Raw genomic sequence first — 20,532 nt, 5'->3', positions numbered from 1 at the left:
ATTCATTTGCACAATAACTGCAGGAGCTGCTCTTAAAGAGCGTACAGTCACAAGATGCAAGAATATACAAAAACTGATTCACACTCTCTTTGGGGCAGAGAAATCAAACTGCAGGCTAGGTAATCTCTCCAAGCTCCGCCCACAAATATGCCCTTTGTTGTGAGATTGGACTCTATAGAACACCGATAAACACGTTTATTTAGAGAATCAACAAAATGTAATCCAACCAAACTGTTGCGTACCCAGGGCTGGGCAATATGACAATATATATCTTTATCGTGATAAATTACGTCAGAATACAATACAGTCTGCTTTTCTGAACATATCGTGCATATCGTCAGTACTTGTAGACACTGATCAACTGCATGTTTCATTAAAAAGAGAGCAAATCTAGTCCTGTTTGACTTATTTAGTGCCAAATACTGAATAAAAATCACTTGGTTCCCATTTTTTGACAGTATTTTTTAAAATCTAGCACTACTGGTTCTTTTTTCTCTGTTCCAACTGATCAGATGTCTGAAAAAATAAATATCGTGACATATCTTGTATCATGAAAAGTTCTTAAAATCGGCCACCTCTATGCATATTATTATACATTTAGAGCCAGTTATTCATTCAACCTAACAGAAAGTTTATATCACAATACATACAGTTTCTCATTAGGCTGAATGAATAACTGGCTCTAAATGTATGTATTAAGATATAAACTGAGTCTGTTCTACATTTTCTCATTAGGCTGAATGGGATTTTTATCAGTGTTCTGTAAAGCTTGTCCAATGTCACAGTAGCTATGATAGAACACATTTGTGGGCGGAGCCGGACCTACCCATCTATCAGTAACATGGCACATCACTCACTCGGATGGCCAGTTTCCTTCTGTTTTAAAGCATGCTATCGGTGAAGTTTTTAAAGGACCGTCTAGGGGGTGCTGTTCAGTCACGTTTCACACCTATAAGGCTTCTCTCTCCTTCCTTCCTCAGAGCTGGAACGGTTAAAAGCATAAACTCAGTGTCTGCTATCAGTCCATCCAGCCTGAAGGGTGGACAGTTTTTGGAGAGAAAGCCTCAACGAACAGCTCTGGTGGGGTGGTCGGGGGTCCCGAGCTGCTGTCTTCTCCTCTGGAGCCCCTCCTTCACTTTAAAAAAGAACTCACTTGCTCGTGTGAAGTGTGTCCTGAAACTTGGTGCTGGTGTAGCGCACGTGGAAACCCTTCTTACTGATCGTGTCGTCTGAGTGGAATTTGATGACGATGGCATCGCCGGCTGAGTAGATTTCCTCTGGCGGCTAAAGGACAGCAGGAACAATCACTCAATATTAAAGAAATGGTGAATCAAATTTTGAAAAAAAATCAATATAAATATATAAAATATATAAGTAAAATATCAGTGTACTCAAACAGTCAAGACTTGTTTAGTGTCTGAAGTATGCTTCTTTAGTTTTAGCACTGGAGCTACTGGGCCTAATGTTGCTAACAAGTAATGTGAAGTGTTTTTTTAGAAAGATGTTTCTGACATATCCTATGAAGTAAAGGTGGGCAATATGAAACATTTATCATAATCCTGATATATTACATCACAATATGGTTTTCACATTATTATTAAGTGTGCGTAATTTAGTGCAGCACTGTGTGAAATGTTGAATATAAATCACTGGATTCATAGTTTTTAATAGCATTTTTAGTTTGTCTGTTCCAACTCATCAGATATTGTAAATATTGTTATGTATTTGCCTGTACCATAAAGTCAGACAATGAAGCCAATGGCATCAAAAATGGTGAAACTGGCCGGGCTGTGATGTCAAAGCCATTTTCATCATGGCTGAGAAAAGAATTAAACAGTCCATCGACAGAAAATTATTAAATTACACTCATGGAGCTCTTTATTGGGAACACCTGTACACCTAATAATTCTGCAATTATCTGATCAATCTTGTGGCAGTAATGCAGTGCATTATCATGCAAATATGGGCAGGAACTTCAGATAATGTTCACATCAACCATCGGAATGAGGAAAAATGATCTTAGTGATTTTGAGTGTGGCATGATGTTGGTGCCAGATGGGCTGGTTTGAGTGTTTCTGCAACCGCAGATCTGCTAGGATTTCACACACAGCGTCTCCAGACTTACTCAAAATAGAGCAATAAAGAAAAAACATCCAGTGAGCAGCAGTTCTATGGATGGAAACACCTTGCTGATGAGAGAGGTCAGCGGAGAATGGCCAGACTGGTTAGAGCTGACAGAAAGGCTACGGTGACTCAGACATCCACTCTGTATAACTGTGCTTAACAGGTCAAACCTTGAGGTGGATGGGCTATGACAGCAAAAGGGCAAAGTCAGGTTTCACTTCTGTCAGCTAAGAACAGAAAGCTGAAGCTGGCATGGGCACAGGCTTACCAAAACTGGACAGCTGAAGACTGAAAAACGTAGCCTGGTCTGATGAATCTCCATTTCAGATTATAGGGTTAGAATCTGGCACAACAGCATGAATCCATGGAGCCAACCTGCCTTGTGTCAGCAGTCCAGGCTGGTACAGGGGGTGTAATGGGCTGGGGAATTTTCTCGGCACACTTTGGGCTCATTAATACCAATCATCTCTTGAATGCCACAGACTATTTGAATATTGTTGCTGACCATGTGCATCCCTGCATGACTACAATTTACCATCTTCCAATGTATAATAATGCATCATGCATAATAATGCATCATGTCACAGAGCAAAAGTAGCTCAAACTGACTGCATGAACATGACAGTGAGCTAGTGTTCTTCAGTGGCCTTCCCAGTCACCAGATCTGAATCCAATAGAACACCTTTGGGATGTGGTAGAATGAGAGATTCACAGCATGAAAGTGCATCTGGAAAATCTGCAGGAACTGCATGATGCAATCATTTTACCATGGACCAGAATCTCAAAGGAATTTTTCCAACATTTTGTGGAATCCATGCAGGAAGACCCGAGGCTGTTTTGTGACCTGTCCAGTATTATTATAGTGTTCTCAATACAGTGTTTGATGATCGTGTGTACAAATAACATTTGATCTCTACTATATTTACCACCACATGGACAACAGTCTGAAACTGATAGATGTCAGTTAGTTACTAGCTAATAAACAATGACAGACTTTGTTTTTGTTTACTTCTCACATAAACACAACCAAGTCAAGCGAACAGGGTCCCCTTCGGCAAAAACTTTTACCCAACTTACACTTAAAAGAAGCAGTAATACTCCACCAATTAGCATGGTAACAAGTAAGAACTGAATACAATATATGGACAAAAGTATTGGGACACCTTTACATTACACCTACAGGAGCTTTTATGATGTCCCACTCTAAAAATCCATAGGTATTAATAAGGAGTTGGTTCCCTTTTTGCAGCTATAACAGCTTCTACTCTTCTGGGAAGCTTTCAATAAGATTTTGGAGTGTGTCTGTGGGAAGCATCTCTCATAGACTCGATGATGTGGTTTCTGACACTATGTGACTCACTGTTATCTATAAACATGAACTAAATTCAGTCCGCCAGACAGCTGCTTCTGTTTTCAGCAATGTGACGTATACATCTGTACTCTTTCAAATTGCGTTGAAGCAAACTTGTCTTGGCTCACTGACCACATTTGGGATAAAAGGAATTTCTGCTTTATTGCAAACTGACTAATGCTAATTTATTAGAGACCTTCTGAAATGCTAGCTGTTCTGAAGCTTCTAAAAGGCACTGTAGGTGTATAATGAAGTGTAATTGGCCATGATCTTTACCCCAGAGCCACAGTAACGGCCCAGCCGTGGTGCTTTAGTGTCTGCTCCGTCAAACAGCTCTACGTAATCGTATCCACAGTCCACTTCTTCCTCCAGCTCGAAGGTTTGGAAGATGAGCTCCACGCCGTAGCCTTTCTCTGCCGAGATCACCCACTCACAGTCTGAAGCTCCGGGGTAGTTATTGTCTCCAAACTGAGCGTGGGAGTAAAAGTCTTTGGTCTTCACCTCAGCCTTCAGACTTCCTCCACACTCTGAGAACACCAACAACATTTAAAGAGTTCAGCGAAAAATCAAATTTACAGTCGTCTCCCCCAAACCCAAATGTAGTTGATCAAACAAGATGTGTTTAGTGTCTGCAGTTTGCTTCTTTAGTTTTAGTACTAGAGCCACAAAGCTAATGTAGCTAACAAGTACTGGAAACTTATTCCCCACCAATTAGCATGGTGCTGCATGCCTACAAATGGGCAAAAGTACAGGCAAAGACTGCCGCTACTGTTTTCCCCTCTAGCACAGACCAGCATTTCATGGTGGGTTTTGCTGGTTTAGCTGGTCACCTAGCCTGGTCATGCTGTTTGATCAGCATACCAGCATCCAAAATACAACACAGGCTAGTTTTGCTGGTTTTTCAAGCAGTTTTGCTATGCTAACGTTGTTAAGTCCAGGGGTTCTCAACCTTTTCCAAGGTTTTTTTTTTCCTTTTTCTCAAGGCCTGCCTGCTCTTTATATGTAATATGTAGGCTCAAGGGAAAACAAAACTTAGAAATTCAATAAATGGAAAATAAAACATAAAATATCAAATAATGAAATCTTGTTTTATAGTAGAAATATGGCAGAATGGTGGCAAATTAACCGACAATAAAAGTTTTTTACACCAGTTGCTCATAAGACAGCTGAAATGTAGGTAAAGGGAAAAAAACTTGCCGTTGTTGTATTAAGATTATTTACCTTTTAGAACATTTCATATTTTTTTGGTTTATTGTTGTGTTGTTTTTTTTTTTAACTGATATTCATGAAAAAAGTGCCATCACCAGTCCACTATGGACAACTGACTTTCTCTCAGTATTTGCTCGAATGCCACCAAAAATTTCTTCACAGCCCACTATCAGGCTAGAAGTGACTTAACACTAGTGTTTGCACAACTTCGACAGTTATGTGATGAGAGTTGAGTCAATGTTGACTAGTCGCTGATAACGTCATGAATAAAACCGCTGGAGAAAGAAATGATTTGCAACAAGTGACTTAAAAAATTCTGACTTTAAAAATCTGTGACAAGGCCAAACTCCACATATCAGCAGAATGTGGCGTTTCCAATGAGCCCTGGATCACATTGCTGGCCCTCAGGGAACCGATGATACAGATCCCTGAAACTCACACATTTGTATCCGACAAGATGTCAAGATGCGGTGGAGGTCCAGAGAGCCAGAGAAATTTAGAGTGCCGTAACTCAGCAAAAGTGAGAGTAACCATCTTCAATCTGTACAGGATCACAGGGTTTGTGCTCCCTCTCCAACACAGGACTTTTTGCTGTAGTCTTTGGGAAACTGGAGAGAACAACGTTCAGTATCTGAAGCTCTGTAGATCAGTGGAGAAATGTTAGAACAAAGCATAACTCCACAGGTCGGTAAAGTGTGATGACCACTTTCCAATGAGCCCTGGATTGCATTTCTAGCCCTCAGGAAAACGGACCCCTAAATCACCAGGCTCCTCATCTGTTGTCTTCTCTGAGGCATCCATGTTGTTAGTGTCATAATCACGTGATCAGTGAATCGTCAACATCATGCTTAAAGCGGCATAGTACAGCGCCGAGCAGTAAAGTGTGTGTATCCCCTACTTAACACCGTGCTAACTGGTGGGTATAAGCTTCCATTACTTGTTAGCTACATTAGCCTCGTAGCTCCAGTACTAAAACTAAAGTAGTAAAACTAAGCTTCAGACCCCAAACACTTCTTGTTTGATTGACCACATTTGGGATAAGGAAGGCAATTATGTATATATGATTTTTCACAGAAATAGAAGCTTTGGTGAAAGTTCTGCCCGGAAGACTCTAATGCCCTGTAATTCAATGATTCATTACTCCTGACCAATCGCGGTAAGCCATGTCTTTAAAATGACTTGACTCATGTAACTATTCTGCTGCTTTCAGGTGCCTATGCATCGACATTCCCCTCCTTCCTCCCCACCACCACCAGTTGGATCCCTTTCTGGTTGTCTGGGGGGTAGGCTCTGCCCCCACCATCTCTATCCAGCAGGACGGGCCTGCACCAGACTCTTTAATTTCTACTGAATTGTTATCTTTGAACTTCTAAAATTTGACTGAGGAATAAAAAACTTCCTTCACTCCTGCCTTCTGAGTCTTTTTAGCAGAACTATCAAGTCTGTTGAGTCATGACTCAACCTCATTATTAACTCATATTAAACCAGACTCAGCCCCAAAGAAATGTTTCACTTTAATCTATTATGTTTACACATGTTAGCTGGCAGTAACAGAAGACTTTGGCTCTATTTCAAGGGAAGATGAAGGTACCTGCGCTGTGAGAGGCCTCAAAGCCCCTCTTCTGCACTGAATTGTCGGAAAAGAACCTCAGGAACATCTTATTCCCGCTAGAGATGACAGGCGTTGGCTTTTTACCACCACAGAATCTCCCCAAACTGGGCGCCCGGCCGTCTTGACCATCATAGATCTCCAAATGATCATAGGAACACTCCAGATGGCTCTCCATGTCGATATCATTAAAGGCCTGAGAGAGAGAGAAAGAGAAAGAGAGAAGTGATACATCTATGGTTCAGATAAAAAAAAGGTCTTTAACAGAACTCAACAGAAAAAACATAACCCTCAAAAATCACAACTGAGAATTTAGAAGCTCTTTAGAAAAAAAGGCCAGCCACTTGAGCAGTAGGTAGGTCCATATCATAAGCCCCGCCCCTCCCTGTTCATTTTCCTTTCATAGGCTGTTCATTAACAGTGGTTTCAGTGAAAGATGGTGAATAATAGACGCTGTAGAGACATTCACTGTTTGTAGATGATCATTTATATAGTCAAATCAATCAAATAAAACGAGTGGACAGAGATCAGAAGGGCAGTGTGAATGGGACTGAGTCTACCAGTTTGATGCGGTGTCCCAGGTGTGGTGGACAGAGCCCAGGTGCAGGCTTTTTTACTGGGGTATTTATCCGGCCAGTTCGGGCTGGTGATTGTGCCGGACACGCTGGTGACGACCTGGTCACAGCCCGCTGGAAACACAAACCACAACAACATTTTATTCCCTTAAAGTGATAGTTCAGCAAAAAAAAGTTTCTCCCTGTTGCTCAAAATGTAGCCGATCAACCAAGACAAGTTTGCTTCTTTAGTTTTAGCTGTGCATAATACATAACACCAGATTCAGATGTTTAAAATGGGATTCACCAGCTCTAAAATCTACTGAACCCCTCAGTTTGGTGGTTTTGGATAGTAAATAAAATGACTAGAGAAACTTGCTGAGTCAGAATTGTTCACAGTGGCGGTGATAGGAACCAGACGTCCACCTCTAAAAGCTTCCTCACAAAAAGTTATTACATGAAATGGATATGAATGCACTGCCTGATGTCTGAGACATTGTTTAATGATAGTTTTGAGAATGTAAAATCCATTCATGGTGGAGGGATACATGCAGGGTGCTGTGAGGCAAAATAGTCCCCATAGAAAACTTATTATATCAGATTTTCCACTATTTTCCCAACATCAACATTCCATATTAAACTCAGAAGACACGTGTAGGTTCACTGGTGGTTTTGGATAGTAAATAAAATGTCTGTATTTGTGTTGTAGTCAAGGTGACCCCTGGTTCCTATCACCACCACTGTAAAGAAATCTGAACCATTTCACACCAAACCACTCTGAATCACTGTTTACATCACTAACACTCAAAGATGTCAATTTTTTTTAATTGGTGGAGCTCCCCTTTAACTCTTATTAGACCTGCACTGTTTGAAAAAACTGTTTTGTTTTGTGTGAAAGCGTCTCATTTCCTGCTGAAACCTGACAGTCTGAAGGCTGCTGCTCGAGCCAGGCTAAAACAAACATGCCCGTCTGTAAGAAATTGAATCTACAATTATTATCATAACATTATCATATCAGTGCTGTTTATGTTTCCAGCAGAAGTGTTTCATTAATCAGCTCCTTTATTCTGAGTGTTAGAGGAGATTTTTCACACTGAAGTGTTTACTCATCACATCCACAGCGTCATAAACAGAGACGAGCTGACATCAGAATCAGGCCCTTCAACAAATTACTATTCATAAAATGCATAACTGTTATTTTACATGCAAAACCATATTACCACTTAAAGGCACAAACATCTGCCTGAACGGTGATCTTCTCTGACAGAATAAAAGCAAAAGTGCAAAAGTTTTGGCACATATAATAACTTATTAACCTTTTATTATAATTATTTTACCAAATTCCCTCATTTTTATGTGGATATGTATTTTATTAAGAATGTCTTGCTGTTTATTTTGTGATGTATCCTGATTGCCTGGTTGTAAATCACTGACACTAACCACATTTACATGCAGGCTGATAATCCATTAATAATCCGACTAATAGCTAAATCTGAATAGAACACGTTAATGTAAATGCCTTAGTTGGAATAGACTAGTCCAACTGAGGACATTCCGGATACAATTTCTTTTGAAATTTGATTGAACGAGGTGAGTAATCCTGTAAATAATCTGTTAAATATAAGAATAATAGCTGTGTAAACACCTGTATCTATCTCTATCTTTCCCTCTTTCTCTCCCATTCTTTCGTTCCCATTCTCTCTCTCTCTCATTCCTCCTCTCTCTCTTTCACATTCTCTCTCTGTCATTAGTCCTACTGTCTTTCCCTCGTGTTCTTTCTTCTATCTTTCATTCTTTCTTTCTTCACTCTCTTTACCTCTCTCAGTCCCCTCTCTGTCTCACTTTCACTTATTCTTCCTTTTCTCTCCTTGTCTCTCTCTTACCTATTCTTCTGTTCCTTGTTTTGTTTCAATACATTCTTTCCCTTTTTTGCTTCTTAGTCATTCTTTTTTTCCTTCCCTTTGCTGTTTCTCTCATTCTCTTTTCCTTCTCTCTGTTCTCTCTCTCTCTCTCTCTCTGTCTTTCTTTCATTCTGCTCTCTCTCTTTTCCTCCAGACTCTCTCTTTTTTTGGCTCTTCTTTCATTTTTGCTCTTTTGTGTTTTTAATCAGCTTCTCTTTCAAGTATTTAATCATAAACGTTTAGATCAGAGTGTTTTTAAGATGAACACATTAATTCGGGGGGATTTTTAGTGTTTGAGCTTCTACTTCTGTACTTTTGGTTTTACTGCGGTCATTATGTAATCTTTTTTCTGTATTGTGGTTTAAGACACTCTTTACGCCTCTGAATGTGAGTGACGCCACATACGAGAGGGTATTTGCATCCGTGTGTCTGATTAAGGGTCAATTAGAGCTGTGACTCATTTCTTCTTCCATGCTGCCCCATTTGCATCTTAATTAGTCCAAAGTAAACTAGAACTTCAGTGTAAAAGTGCTATCATGGTTAGCAAAACTTTCCACAAATGTAGGCAACATACCTAATATCTCTCACTATTAGACTGTTTGTTAGGTTATAGATAGATAGATTCATGCTGTATTGATCTCTCATGTTTTGTTGCAGCAGCACATAGAAAAGCACATAAAGTAAAAGGACACGAAACACAGACAGTTTTAAAATACACACAGCATAAAAAGTAAAGCACACTGACTGAAAGGGGCGTCAAGTAATAAGTAATAAATATAATACAATAATATAATGCAGTAACTGTCGTTTTAAAGTGGAAACATGCTAGTTATATACAAACTAAACGACACAGTCAACTACACAGTGGGATTAATGTAAAGTAACCTACATAAACAATGAACAATATGAATTATGAATTATAGGTTATAAAAACATTATTAACCCTTATATAAGACAAACCAATTATATAAATAGAATGAAGGATTATTTAATTCTCACACAAGTCTCATAAAGAGAAATATTACAGGTAATTTTAAGATATTTTAAGATTCCACACTTTGCAGCATTTTACTCAGAGCACTGTGGAAAAGGAAAGTGCAGAACAGTGCCATCTACTGGCTGTTCAAAACATTTTAAATTTCCATTTATTTCTCTGCAGAAAAATTTCCAATAACAGAGTCATATAACTAAAATGAACAACACTGACATAGTGTCAAATATAACTGATAACACAGCACATTAAGCTGAACCGTCATGTTTAAAGGGGAATTCCACAAATTTTCAAAATTCCTGCATGAGTAAACGGTTGAGACGTAAACAGAGTCGTTCAGAGTGGTTTGGTGTGAAACGCTCCATTCTAGAGAAACTTACCAAGTCAGAATTGTTCACAGTGGTGGTGATAGGAACCAGACGTCCACCTCTAAAAACTCTGTCACAGAAAGTTATTACATAAAATGGTTATGAATTCACTGCCTGATGTCTGAGATGCTGTTTATAGGGCTGGGCATAATGACAATATATACTGTTACAGTGATAAATCATGATACAATATCGTCAGTACTTATACACGTTAGTAGACACTGACTAACTGCATGTTTCATTATAAAGAGAACAAAATTAGTCCCGTTTAACTGGATCTAGTGCCAAATACTGAATAAAAAGCATTGTGTTCACAGTTTTTGATAGCACTACCGGCTCTCAGTTTTTGTGTTTTGTGAAAGTTTCTTGAAGTATCATGATATTATATTTTTTCGTTATATCGCCCAGTTCTACTGTTTTACGATAGTTTTGAGAAGATTTTGCACTTAAACTCAATTCATTGTGGAGGGATACATAATGTCCAGGGTGTAGAGAGGCAAAATAGACCCCAAAGAAAACTTAGTATTTCAGATTTTCCACTGTTTTCCCATCTTCAACATTCCATATAAAACTCAGAAGACACATGTAAGTTCACTGGTGGTTTTGGATAGTAAATAAAATGTCTATATTTGTGTTGTAGTCATGGTGACCCCTGGTTCCTATCAGCACCACTGTAAAGAAATCTGAACTATTTCACACCAAACTCTGATTAACTCTGTTATGGGGGCATTCCGCAAAATCAGTGGAATTCCCCTTTAAACTGTGTTTTGTATGCAAACAGTAGGGGGTGACGTTCCTTCTGCACAGTATACAGTGAGGAGGGTTAACATACCTTCCTTGCAGTCGTGTTTGTTATCATGCAGGATGAATCCGCTCCGGCACTGACAAGTGTAGCTCCCGAATGTGTTCACACACTCGTGCTGACAGCCGCCGTTCTCTCTCGAGCATTCATCCTTATCTGCAGGGATGGAACATTAGAAATTAAAAAAAAGAAAAGAAAAACAAAATGTCAACAAAATGACAGAGCTCAAGGGGGAACACAGTCTGACACGCAATCTCACACAATGCAGCGGCTCAATCACGCTGCCTAATCTATCACAGTGACGAGCTCTATCTGCCTGTCAGAGAGGTGACACTGCTTTAATCTGCAGCTCTGTAACAGCCTCGTCAGGGATTAGAGCCCCGAAGGAGGATAAAGATGAAAAAGCAAACTTTCATACTTGTTTTACAGATTTTCATGCGCAGGTTTAGTAAGCAAGCCAAAGAAAAGAAGAAGATTTGAGCATTTGAGCCGTATTCAGTCACTGGAAAAGCGCATTAAAGGAAGAGTTCAGTCACTCAATTACCCCAAATCTACACTCTTAAAAAGATGGTTCTTCAAGGATTCTTTGGTAAAGACAATGGTTCTTTGTAGAACCATGAACGCTAAAAGATCCCTTTGCATGCTTAATTAGTTTCTTGCATGGTGAAATTGTTCTTCAGATTGATAAAGAAAGTTGTATACGGTTCTATATAGCACCGAAAAGGGTTCTTCTACCGTAGCTAGCTTGACTTGGGATGTATCAAAAGGATGTATTTTCAAAAAGGTTCTATATAAACCCTCTACAGCAAATTCTCCATCAATCTAAAGAACCGTTTCATGACGCAAAGCACCCTTTAATCATGCAAAGTGTTCTTTGAGTGTTTCAAGTTCTTTACAACCATTTTTTTTGCTAAAGAACCCTTGAAGAACCATCTTTTTAAGAGTGTACATTAGCCTCATAGCACCAGTGCTAAAACGAAAGAAGCATCTTCAGACACCAAACATTACTCTATATTTAGTATTAAACAGTGTACATTTTTTTGACTGAACTCTCCCTTTTAACACCTGGTGTGGTCTGTTGGGGGTCTTTACTGCACACCGGAGAAAAAGTGGGCTTTGAAGCCTCTCTTGGCCACGGTGTTGTCGGACTTGAACTCCACGCGCATGTTGTTGGAATGGGAGGTGATGGGGTCCAGCTTCGCGGAGCCACAGAACTTGCCGTGGAGTTTGGATTCAGCGGAGAGACCACTGCGGACCTCCACGTAGTCGTACTTACACACCTGAAACACAGCAAAGGAGTGTCAAAACATTCAGGGAAGAAATTCTTAACTTTATCAAGGAATAAATGCTGATCTGCTGAACTAATTGGTGAGGTGGGACTGAAATGCTCAGGGTGGTGGTGGGGGGAGGGGTTTGGGAGAAACTTCTGCCGCTCCTTTTCGTGGTGAAGATCCTTTGGAAGCTACATTTAGGATGACACATTTGCTTCCCAACAGCCAGAAACAGAACAATGTTTAATTGTTTTCCCACAGCATCTACTCCAATAGCTCTGTATTGACTGTAAACTGCTATAGGCTGAATGGGTGGCGCTAAAGTGCTGTAGACTGTATGGGCGGGGCTAAAGTTCTGTAGACCATGTGGGCGGGGCTAAAGTTCTGTAGACTATGCAGGTGGGACTGAACTGCTGTAGGCTAAATGGGTGGGGCTTAACTGCGGTAGACTGGATGGGTGGGGCTAAACTGCTGTCGGCTGAATGGGTGGGGTTAAACTGCTGTAGGCTGAATGGGTGGGGCTAAACTACTGTAGGCTGAATGGGTGGGGTTAAACTACTGTAGGCTGAATGGGTGGGGCTAAACTGCTGTAGGCTGAATTGGTTGGGCTACAGTTGGCTAAATGGTGGTTTATATGTAAATGTGTTCATGGTTATGACATCACAACCCTGTTGAATTTCGAACGGGCTGTTTTTTGCAGTTTAGTCTCCATATATTGGAATGTAACAAGATGTTAACTTGTTTATAAGGTTCGTCACATTTTTTTATTTCAAAAAAGAAAGAAAATCCCTTTAATAAAAATTGTCACAGATTAAAAAAAAAAAAAGCCCACTATAATAGACACGTGATAGACTTTAATGGTTGAAGATCTGCAGGTTCACGGACGCACTCACGTCGTTGCCCTCCATGTCAAAGGTGTCGAACAGCAGGGTGATGCGGTACTGTGCGGGGGCCACCAGCTGCCACACGCAGTTCTTGTTGGGGGGGTACTCTCGGGGCCAGCCGGGGCTGCTGAAGGAGCCGTTCAGTTTGGTGATGAAACCTCCGCACGCAGCTGCTGGGCTCAAACAGAGAGACATTAACATACTAAGGAGTAAGTGAGCAACAATTCTGCATGGTTTGGTTTATACCTCAAAGTTTTTGGGGGAGAATGGAGCTGGGGGGAGTGAATAAGAAAAAACAGGAAAAAAAATTCTGGGTTCTAAAAAAACACCAATCTGGAACACTAAAGAGAAATGAAGAACATGGTGTACAGCTCCCCCAAACTTTAAATACAATAATAATTGTGTGATTAAATATGTTATAGTGTTAACCGTGAAAAGAAAAATGAGTTGTGGAAGGTCAAGGGGTTACAGAACCGTAACATGCTGTTTTGGTCTTTCAGAATAATTACTCCCCTACTGAGGAGTGGACAGAGAATTTACAGCAGTGGGTCAGTTTATGAGTCACTCCATGAAAAGAGGGCCATTTGAGTCCAGAACATTGGTTTAAGCGATAGAAAAGGTGCTAATAAGTGTTTTTCAGGCTTCAACATATTAATTCAAAGTTCATCACTGAAGTTTTTGAAATAGTACTAAATGAAAGTTGTATTAACATCAGACGGTTTCAGTGCTGATGCTTTGTGTGTATTTATCTTTTCACCTTCATGTTCCTCAAAGCATCTTCTCATTCTGAAGAGCAGGATTAGAAAAAATATTGTAGTCACTTTAATTGCTATCGTGAAGAGAAAGTGATGTAATTTAGGCCTTCAGAGTTTAGTTTAAATAATGATCTGAAAGTTTTCTTTTCCAAACTATTGTCAGAAGCTCATACTGAAACTTATTTTTATCCAAGGCTTGTTTTAACACCTGAAAGGTTTGACATCACAACAAGAGGCATGGCCTTTCCGTTTATTCCCAATGTAGGGTTTTTATCAACTCCTTCAGTTTTGCTGTTTTTGTAAAGAAAAATGGAAAGATGTACAAGAGTGAGGATGGACTGATCAGTGGTTTCTTTCAGCACAATCGACCAATAGCCGATCCCGATAGAGGGTGGGGCTGGACTGTTAAGCAGGATTCGATTAAATCTGCCAGTGTCGAATTGGGTGTAAGAGACAGAATTAATATAGATGGGTTCATTTTTAAAACTTGATGTGCGTTTTTTTTTCCACAAACACTGGGCTTGGTTTGAATAGGCCTGTAATCCCATAGCTAAAAGTAAAAAGGTCTGTATTTCGTGCAGCGTTTCACAGCAAAAAATGCTATCTTGTCAAGTGAAATTATCTTAAATCTAATCGATATATCTAATATTTTCCATTTTGCGATCGTTGTGCACTGAACATAAAACTGTCTAGCTTATTTACCTGTTTTAAGTATTTTTTTAAGTAAAATTAATTCACTATACTGGCAGATAATTTGATAAAATATGGTAAGTTATTGCAAACCGACAGACACTGTATTTCCAAAAGTATCCAGACAGCCCTTCTAATGAGAGCCACACCCAATGCCAATTGTGGGCTAAAGGGGTATAAAGCCCCCCAGCACTGGGCTGTGGAGCAGTGGAACTGTGTTCTCTGGAGTGACAGAGCTCCATCCACTACCTTTGGGATGAGTTGGCGTGATCCAGAACTGACCATCCAACATCAGTACCTGACCTCGCTAATGCTCAATCAAGTCCTCACAGCAATGTTCCAACATCTATAAACCTTCTCAGAAGAGTAGAGGCTGTTACTGCAGCACAAATTCATTATTAACACCCTTCATTTTAGAAGAAACTTTGGAGTCCACAGACTTTTGGACACAGAGTGTCTTTGTGACTGTGCGTGTGTGGACGTGTACGTTTACGTTCAGAGCGCTGCTCTCACCCTCACAGCTGCGGCGGTTGGACGCCAGTTCGAAACCCGGCTCACACGCACAGCGATAACTGCCCAGAGTGTTTATACAGCGCTGTGCACACTGACCCTTATCAGGCCTGGAGCATTCATCAGTCTCTACAAAGGGGGTTGGGGGGTGGGGGGTTGTTGATAGAGAGAGACAGAGAGAGAGACAGAGAGAAAGAGAGTTATATACTACGTACACATATCAAATCAAACACAATCAACTTTGTTTTATTATTGCATATACTTTTATTTTATAATTGATAACACTTCCTCTTCTTAATTATTGTATTGTTATATATTAATCTTGTTTTTGTTTTGTTTTTATCAACTTTTAATATATAAATATGTAGTGCTTTGACAGTACAAATGTAAATTTGTAATGTCAATAAAGCAAACTACTTGAACTGGAACTTGAAAATGAGAGAGAGAGAAAGAGAGAGAGAAAGAGAAAGAAAGAGAGAGAGAGATACAGAGAGAGAGAAAGAGAGAGAGAGAAAGAGAGCGAGAGATACAGATAGAGAGAGAGACACACACAGAGAGAAAGACAGATGCAGAGAGAGGGAAATGTCAGGTTATGTAAATGAACAGGTGTTGTTTATAGCTTATGTAGCTCTGAGGAAAATCAGAGTCTCAGTCTATTTCTGGACTACAGTGAACAGCAGCAAACACAACTGGAGCTGTTAGTTCAATTAGTGTCTTCCTAATTAGTAATGGAGGCATTGTGCTAACTACATACCTGAATTATCACACACTTGCAAACTGAATAGACCTCCACCAAAATTCCTGCATAATTAAGTGGTTAAGATGTAAGCAGAGCTGTTCAGAGTGGTTTGGTGTGAAACGCTCCATTCAAGGGAGTCAGAATTGTTCACAGTGGTGGTGAAAGGAACCAGACATCCACCTCTAAAAGCTCCCTCACAGAAAGTTATTACATGAAATGGTTATAAATTCACTGTCTGAGACATTTTGTTTTATGATAGTTTTACATTAGTTTTGACCTAAAATGTATTTTCTAAATCCATTCATGGTGAAAGGCATTGTGAAGCAAAAGACAACTAATTTATCCACTATTTTACCATCATCAACATTCCTTATAAACTCAAAAGACACGTGTAGGTTCACAGATAGTTTTGTGTTTGGTTGAGCACATGTCCTCACCCCTCAAAATTGTCCTGTGAATTAAACTGTGAATTAAAAAACACAGCGGAACGTCCTGCAGCAGAGCAGATGGCCAGACGTCTTGAGTTGAGCTTGTTTTGTGGCACTGCTGCTGCTATCTACTGACCAATTCTACCACTCGCTTGCCTAGTTTTAGAGGACACTGCTGTGTTAAACTCCACCAGATGCTTAGAAATGTCCAGTGAGTCCACAATATCGTCTTTTTTCAGGACTCGAGGTGACCCAGGGGTTAAAGCGGGGGGGGAGTTACGGCACTGAATCGCTCTAAAAGGTGATTGGTGGGCTCTGATTTGTACAGACTTATAGTCTACAAACAGTGCATCATTTTTAAACTGCGTCACTCTTTTAGCCTCCATACATGACATATGGCATATGCTGATAGCAGCGTCTCTGTCTGTCCAGACCTGGAGCTACCTAGGGGAGTGTTCAAGGTCTGAATATTAGGCTACAGACACAGGGCTTTTTTCTGTAGCCACAGGTCTCTTTTTATTGCCAAAATGTTTAATATGAATATGAATTATGTGCTCATACAACCACTGAATCTTTAGTGGTAACCGTGTCTCTGCCTCATTCCTGTCTGAGCCGCTAGACTTATTGACTTTTGAGAAGTTACCGAGCAACTTTATTTCTAAAAAGCAACTATTGTAAAAAAGGGCAATTGTGCAAGCTGCTCAGAGCAGTGTTGATGTCAAGCTATATGGCCTTCACCATAGTTTATTACAGTATCAGTTACCATGGTTGCAATACACCAAACTGGAACTGACCCGTTCTATTTATTTCAAAAAGATAAAAATGCAGGATATTTTTATGATATATTGTCCACTGAACTGAACATTCTGTCTCTGTCTCTGTTTCTGTCTGCTGTCTCTGATTTTCATTTCAGAAATCTGCTCACCTCATTTTGGATAGTAAAAAAATGCCTATATTTGTAGTCATGGCGACCCCTGGTTCCTATCACCACCACTGTAAAGAAATCTGGTCAATTCAAACCAAACCTCTCTGAATTACTCTGTTTACGTCTCACACACTCAATTATGCAGGAACTCTGAAAAAATGGTAGAATTCCCCTCGTAAGTTCTCTCTAATAGACTTGATTCTGCGGTTTCTGACACTGTATGACTCACTGCTATCTATAACATGAGCTCCAGTGCTAAACCAAAGAAGCACACTTCAGACACCAAACACTTGGCTCTCGGCTGATCAACTAAATCTGTAATAAGGAAAATTATTTCTTCAACTTCTCTTACCTTTGAAAAAGTTGGCTGAAAATCCTCCTTTGTTGATGGACCCGTCGGAGACGAACTTCATCCACAGCTGGTTGGAACTGCTCTTAATGTCATCGGGTTTTTCGTAGCCGCAGAAGCGGCCGATTAGTGGGCTGCTCTCCGAATTTCCATCACGCACCTCCAGGTAATCATAGCCACAGCTGTCGTGTCGCTCGATCTGAGAGAGCAAAGATTACATCATAATTTTCAATTTTAGCTCTCAGTTAACAATCACAGGTGGAGTGGGGCAACAAATGTTTTGAGTGCTTTACAATGCGCAACATTATTGTTATTCAACGTATATTCTTCCTCTTCTTTTCTGCCCGTTTTGTGTCCACTAACTCGTTCCTTCAGTTTTCCATACTATAGTAATACTATACTATAGTAACCACCTAGTAATGCTCTCACAACCATCTGTGATACCATAGCAACCACCTAGCAACACCCTAGGAACCACCTGTAACACCATATCAACAACCTAGCAACCCACAAGACACCACTTGGAAAAATGTTCTAACCACCTAGCAACTACCTGGGATAGCATAGTAACTGCTTAGCAACACCCAAGCAACCAACTAGCCACGGTGTAGCAACCACCTGGAATACCATGGCAACCACCTAGCAACACTCTATCAACCACTTGGGATACAACAACAACCTTCTTTCTACCACCTGGAACACCATAGCAACAAGATACTACCAGGAATTTCATTGCAACCACCTAGTAACCACCTAGTAGCATAGTAATTGCCTAGCCACCGCCTAGCAACAATCTGGAATACCATGGCAATCACCTAGCAACACCACAGCGAGCACCTAGCATCACACTAGCAACCATCTGTACTCCAATAGCAACCACCTAGCAACATCCTACACTTTTAAAAAAGATGGTTCTACAAGGGTTCTTTAGTAAAGGAAATGGTTCTATTTGGAACCATAAAATCCACACTCTTAGCAAAACGGGTTCTACATAGTACAAAAAAGCTTTTCTTTGGCCTGTAACACTAATGGAACCCTTTTGGTGCTACAAAGAACTCTTTTCAAAAAGGTTCTATATAAAACCATCTACAACACACTTTCCATTAATCTAAAGAACCCTTTCACAATGCAAAGAATCCTTAATCATGCAAAGGGTTCTTTGAGTGTTCACGCTTCCACATAGAATCATTTTCTGTAATAAAGAACACTTAAAGAACCATCTTTTTTTAAGAGTGTATATACAACCACATCATGATTAAATGATTCTTTGCATGGTGATATGGTTCTTCAGATTGATGGAGAATGTGTTGTATACGGTTCTACACAGCACCAAAAAGGGTTCCAATGCTTGTATACAATAGCAGAACACTTTTGGTGCCATATAGAACACTTTTTAAAAACCTATACAACACATTCTTCATTAATCTGAAGAACCATGTTGTAAAAAGTGCTATATAAGTTAATTTGACTTTGACTTTGTGTAATAATGCAGGAAAAACAATATAAACCGAGCAGAGAGTAATTTAGGAAAACAAAAAGAATCACTTAATTCTTCCAGCTTATATATTAAAATGAGGAATTTTTTGCAACATTATGTAAATTATAAAAAACAAATTCAGTTCCGGCCAGTAGGGGGTGCAGTTCAACACCTACCTCCTCCTTCAGACTCTACATAACAGATTAACAGGGGACAAAATAGTTTTTTTTGCATTCATGTCAACTACGTCATACCTCCAGCCTCAGAGGTCACCTAAAGTAGCCCTGATTGACTCAGAGGTCAAACAGCACTCAGGTTATGACCAGCTGATTGTCCCTCACCTCAAATGACTGGAAGTGAAGCCCCACATGAAAGCCCTGAGCCACTGTCATCTTCCACACACACACTTTACTGGGCCGGTAGTCGTCGGGGTAGTTTGGCGACTGAATCTGACCGCTGTCCCTCCGCACGTCACCCCCACAAATCGCTGAGGACACAACCAGTATTAGAACTTAACAGATAACTGATATGCTGCTTTTAATGCCGTCATGCATTCTGTTGATCCCTTTATTTGTCATATAAAAAGTGATTAAAACTGTGTCATAAACAAAGAGTAGACATCACTGTTACAGAGGTGCACTTGAACAATAGTTATATGGCCAATAATTTAAAATAAAACCAAGTTCTAATATTGAAGGTCATATTCTTAGAGACAGTTATTCATTCAACCTAATGTAAAACTGTAGAACAGACTCAGTTTACATCACAATACCTACATTTAGAGTCAGTTATTCATTTAACCTAATGAGAAACTGTAAAAAAAGACCCAGTTTATATGACAATACCTACATTTAGAGTCAGTCATTCATTTAACCTAATGAGAAACTGTAGAACAGACTCAGTTTATATCACAATACCTACATTTAGAGTCAGTTATTCATTTAACCTAATGAGAAACTGTAGAACAGACTCAGTTTATATGACAATACCTACATTTAGAGTCAGTCATTCATTCAACCTAATGAGAAACTGTAGAACAGACTCAGTTTATATCACAATACCTACATTTAGAGTCAGTTATTCATTTAACCTAATGAGAAACTGTAGAACAGGCTCAGTTTATATCACAATACCTACATTTAGAGTCAGTTATTCATTTAACCTAATGAGAAACTGTAGAACAGACTCAGTTTATATGACAATACCTACATTTAGAGTCAGTTATTCATTCAGCCTAATGAGAAACTGTAGAACAGACTCAGTTTATATGACAATACCTACATTTAGAGTCAGTTATTCATTTAACCTAATGAGAAACTGTAGAACAGAATCAGTTGAATGGGACCTCTACCAGCATTCTACAAAGACTGTCTAACCTTAAATATAACTTAAAGTAGCTATGAAATAACACATTTGTGGGCGGAGCTTGGAGAGTCAGACAGACTGACAGAGTATATTTGTACCTTCATACACGGCAGAGAATCCTTTCCCCACCCAGTTGCTGCTGCTGCGGAACTCCACCCACAGCCGGCTGTCTGTGGAGATGATTGGCTCTGGGAGCTGGTCTCCACAGTAACGACCTACAGACAACAACA

General features: G+C 39.8%; 1 protein-coding gene across 1 annotated transcript in view; it reads right to left on the bottom strand.

The window, feature by feature from the left end:
* Positions 1-719: 719 nt before the first annotated feature.
* The window catches only part of bmp1b (bone morphogenetic protein 1b), a 59,861-nt gene continuing 40,048 nt past the window's right edge, over positions 720-20,532 (bottom strand). Inside the window, 12 exon segments of the mRNA XM_036595424.1 lie at positions 720-1,284; positions 3,752-4,002; positions 6,276-6,489; positions 6,854-6,871; positions 6,873-6,982; positions 10,940-11,065; positions 12,009-12,189; positions 13,074-13,234; positions 15,023-15,148; positions 17,464-17,659; positions 19,279-19,424; positions 20,401-20,517. Coding sequence (XP_036451317.1) covers positions 1,150-1,284; positions 3,752-4,002; positions 6,276-6,489; positions 6,854-6,871; positions 6,873-6,982; positions 10,940-11,065; positions 12,009-12,189; positions 13,074-13,234; positions 15,023-15,148; positions 17,464-17,659; positions 19,279-19,424; positions 20,401-20,517 — 1,781 coding nt within the window. The 3' untranslated portion in view covers positions 720-1,149.

The sequence above is a fragment of the Colossoma macropomum genome, unplaced genomic scaffold, assembly GCF_904425465.1.
Source record: "Colossoma macropomum unplaced genomic scaffold, Colossoma_macropomum, whole genome shotgun sequence".
NCBI lineage: Eukaryota > Metazoa > Chordata > Actinopteri > Characiformes > Serrasalmidae > Colossoma > Colossoma macropomum.
This window is presented reverse-complemented; position numbering and strand designations above follow the sequence as displayed.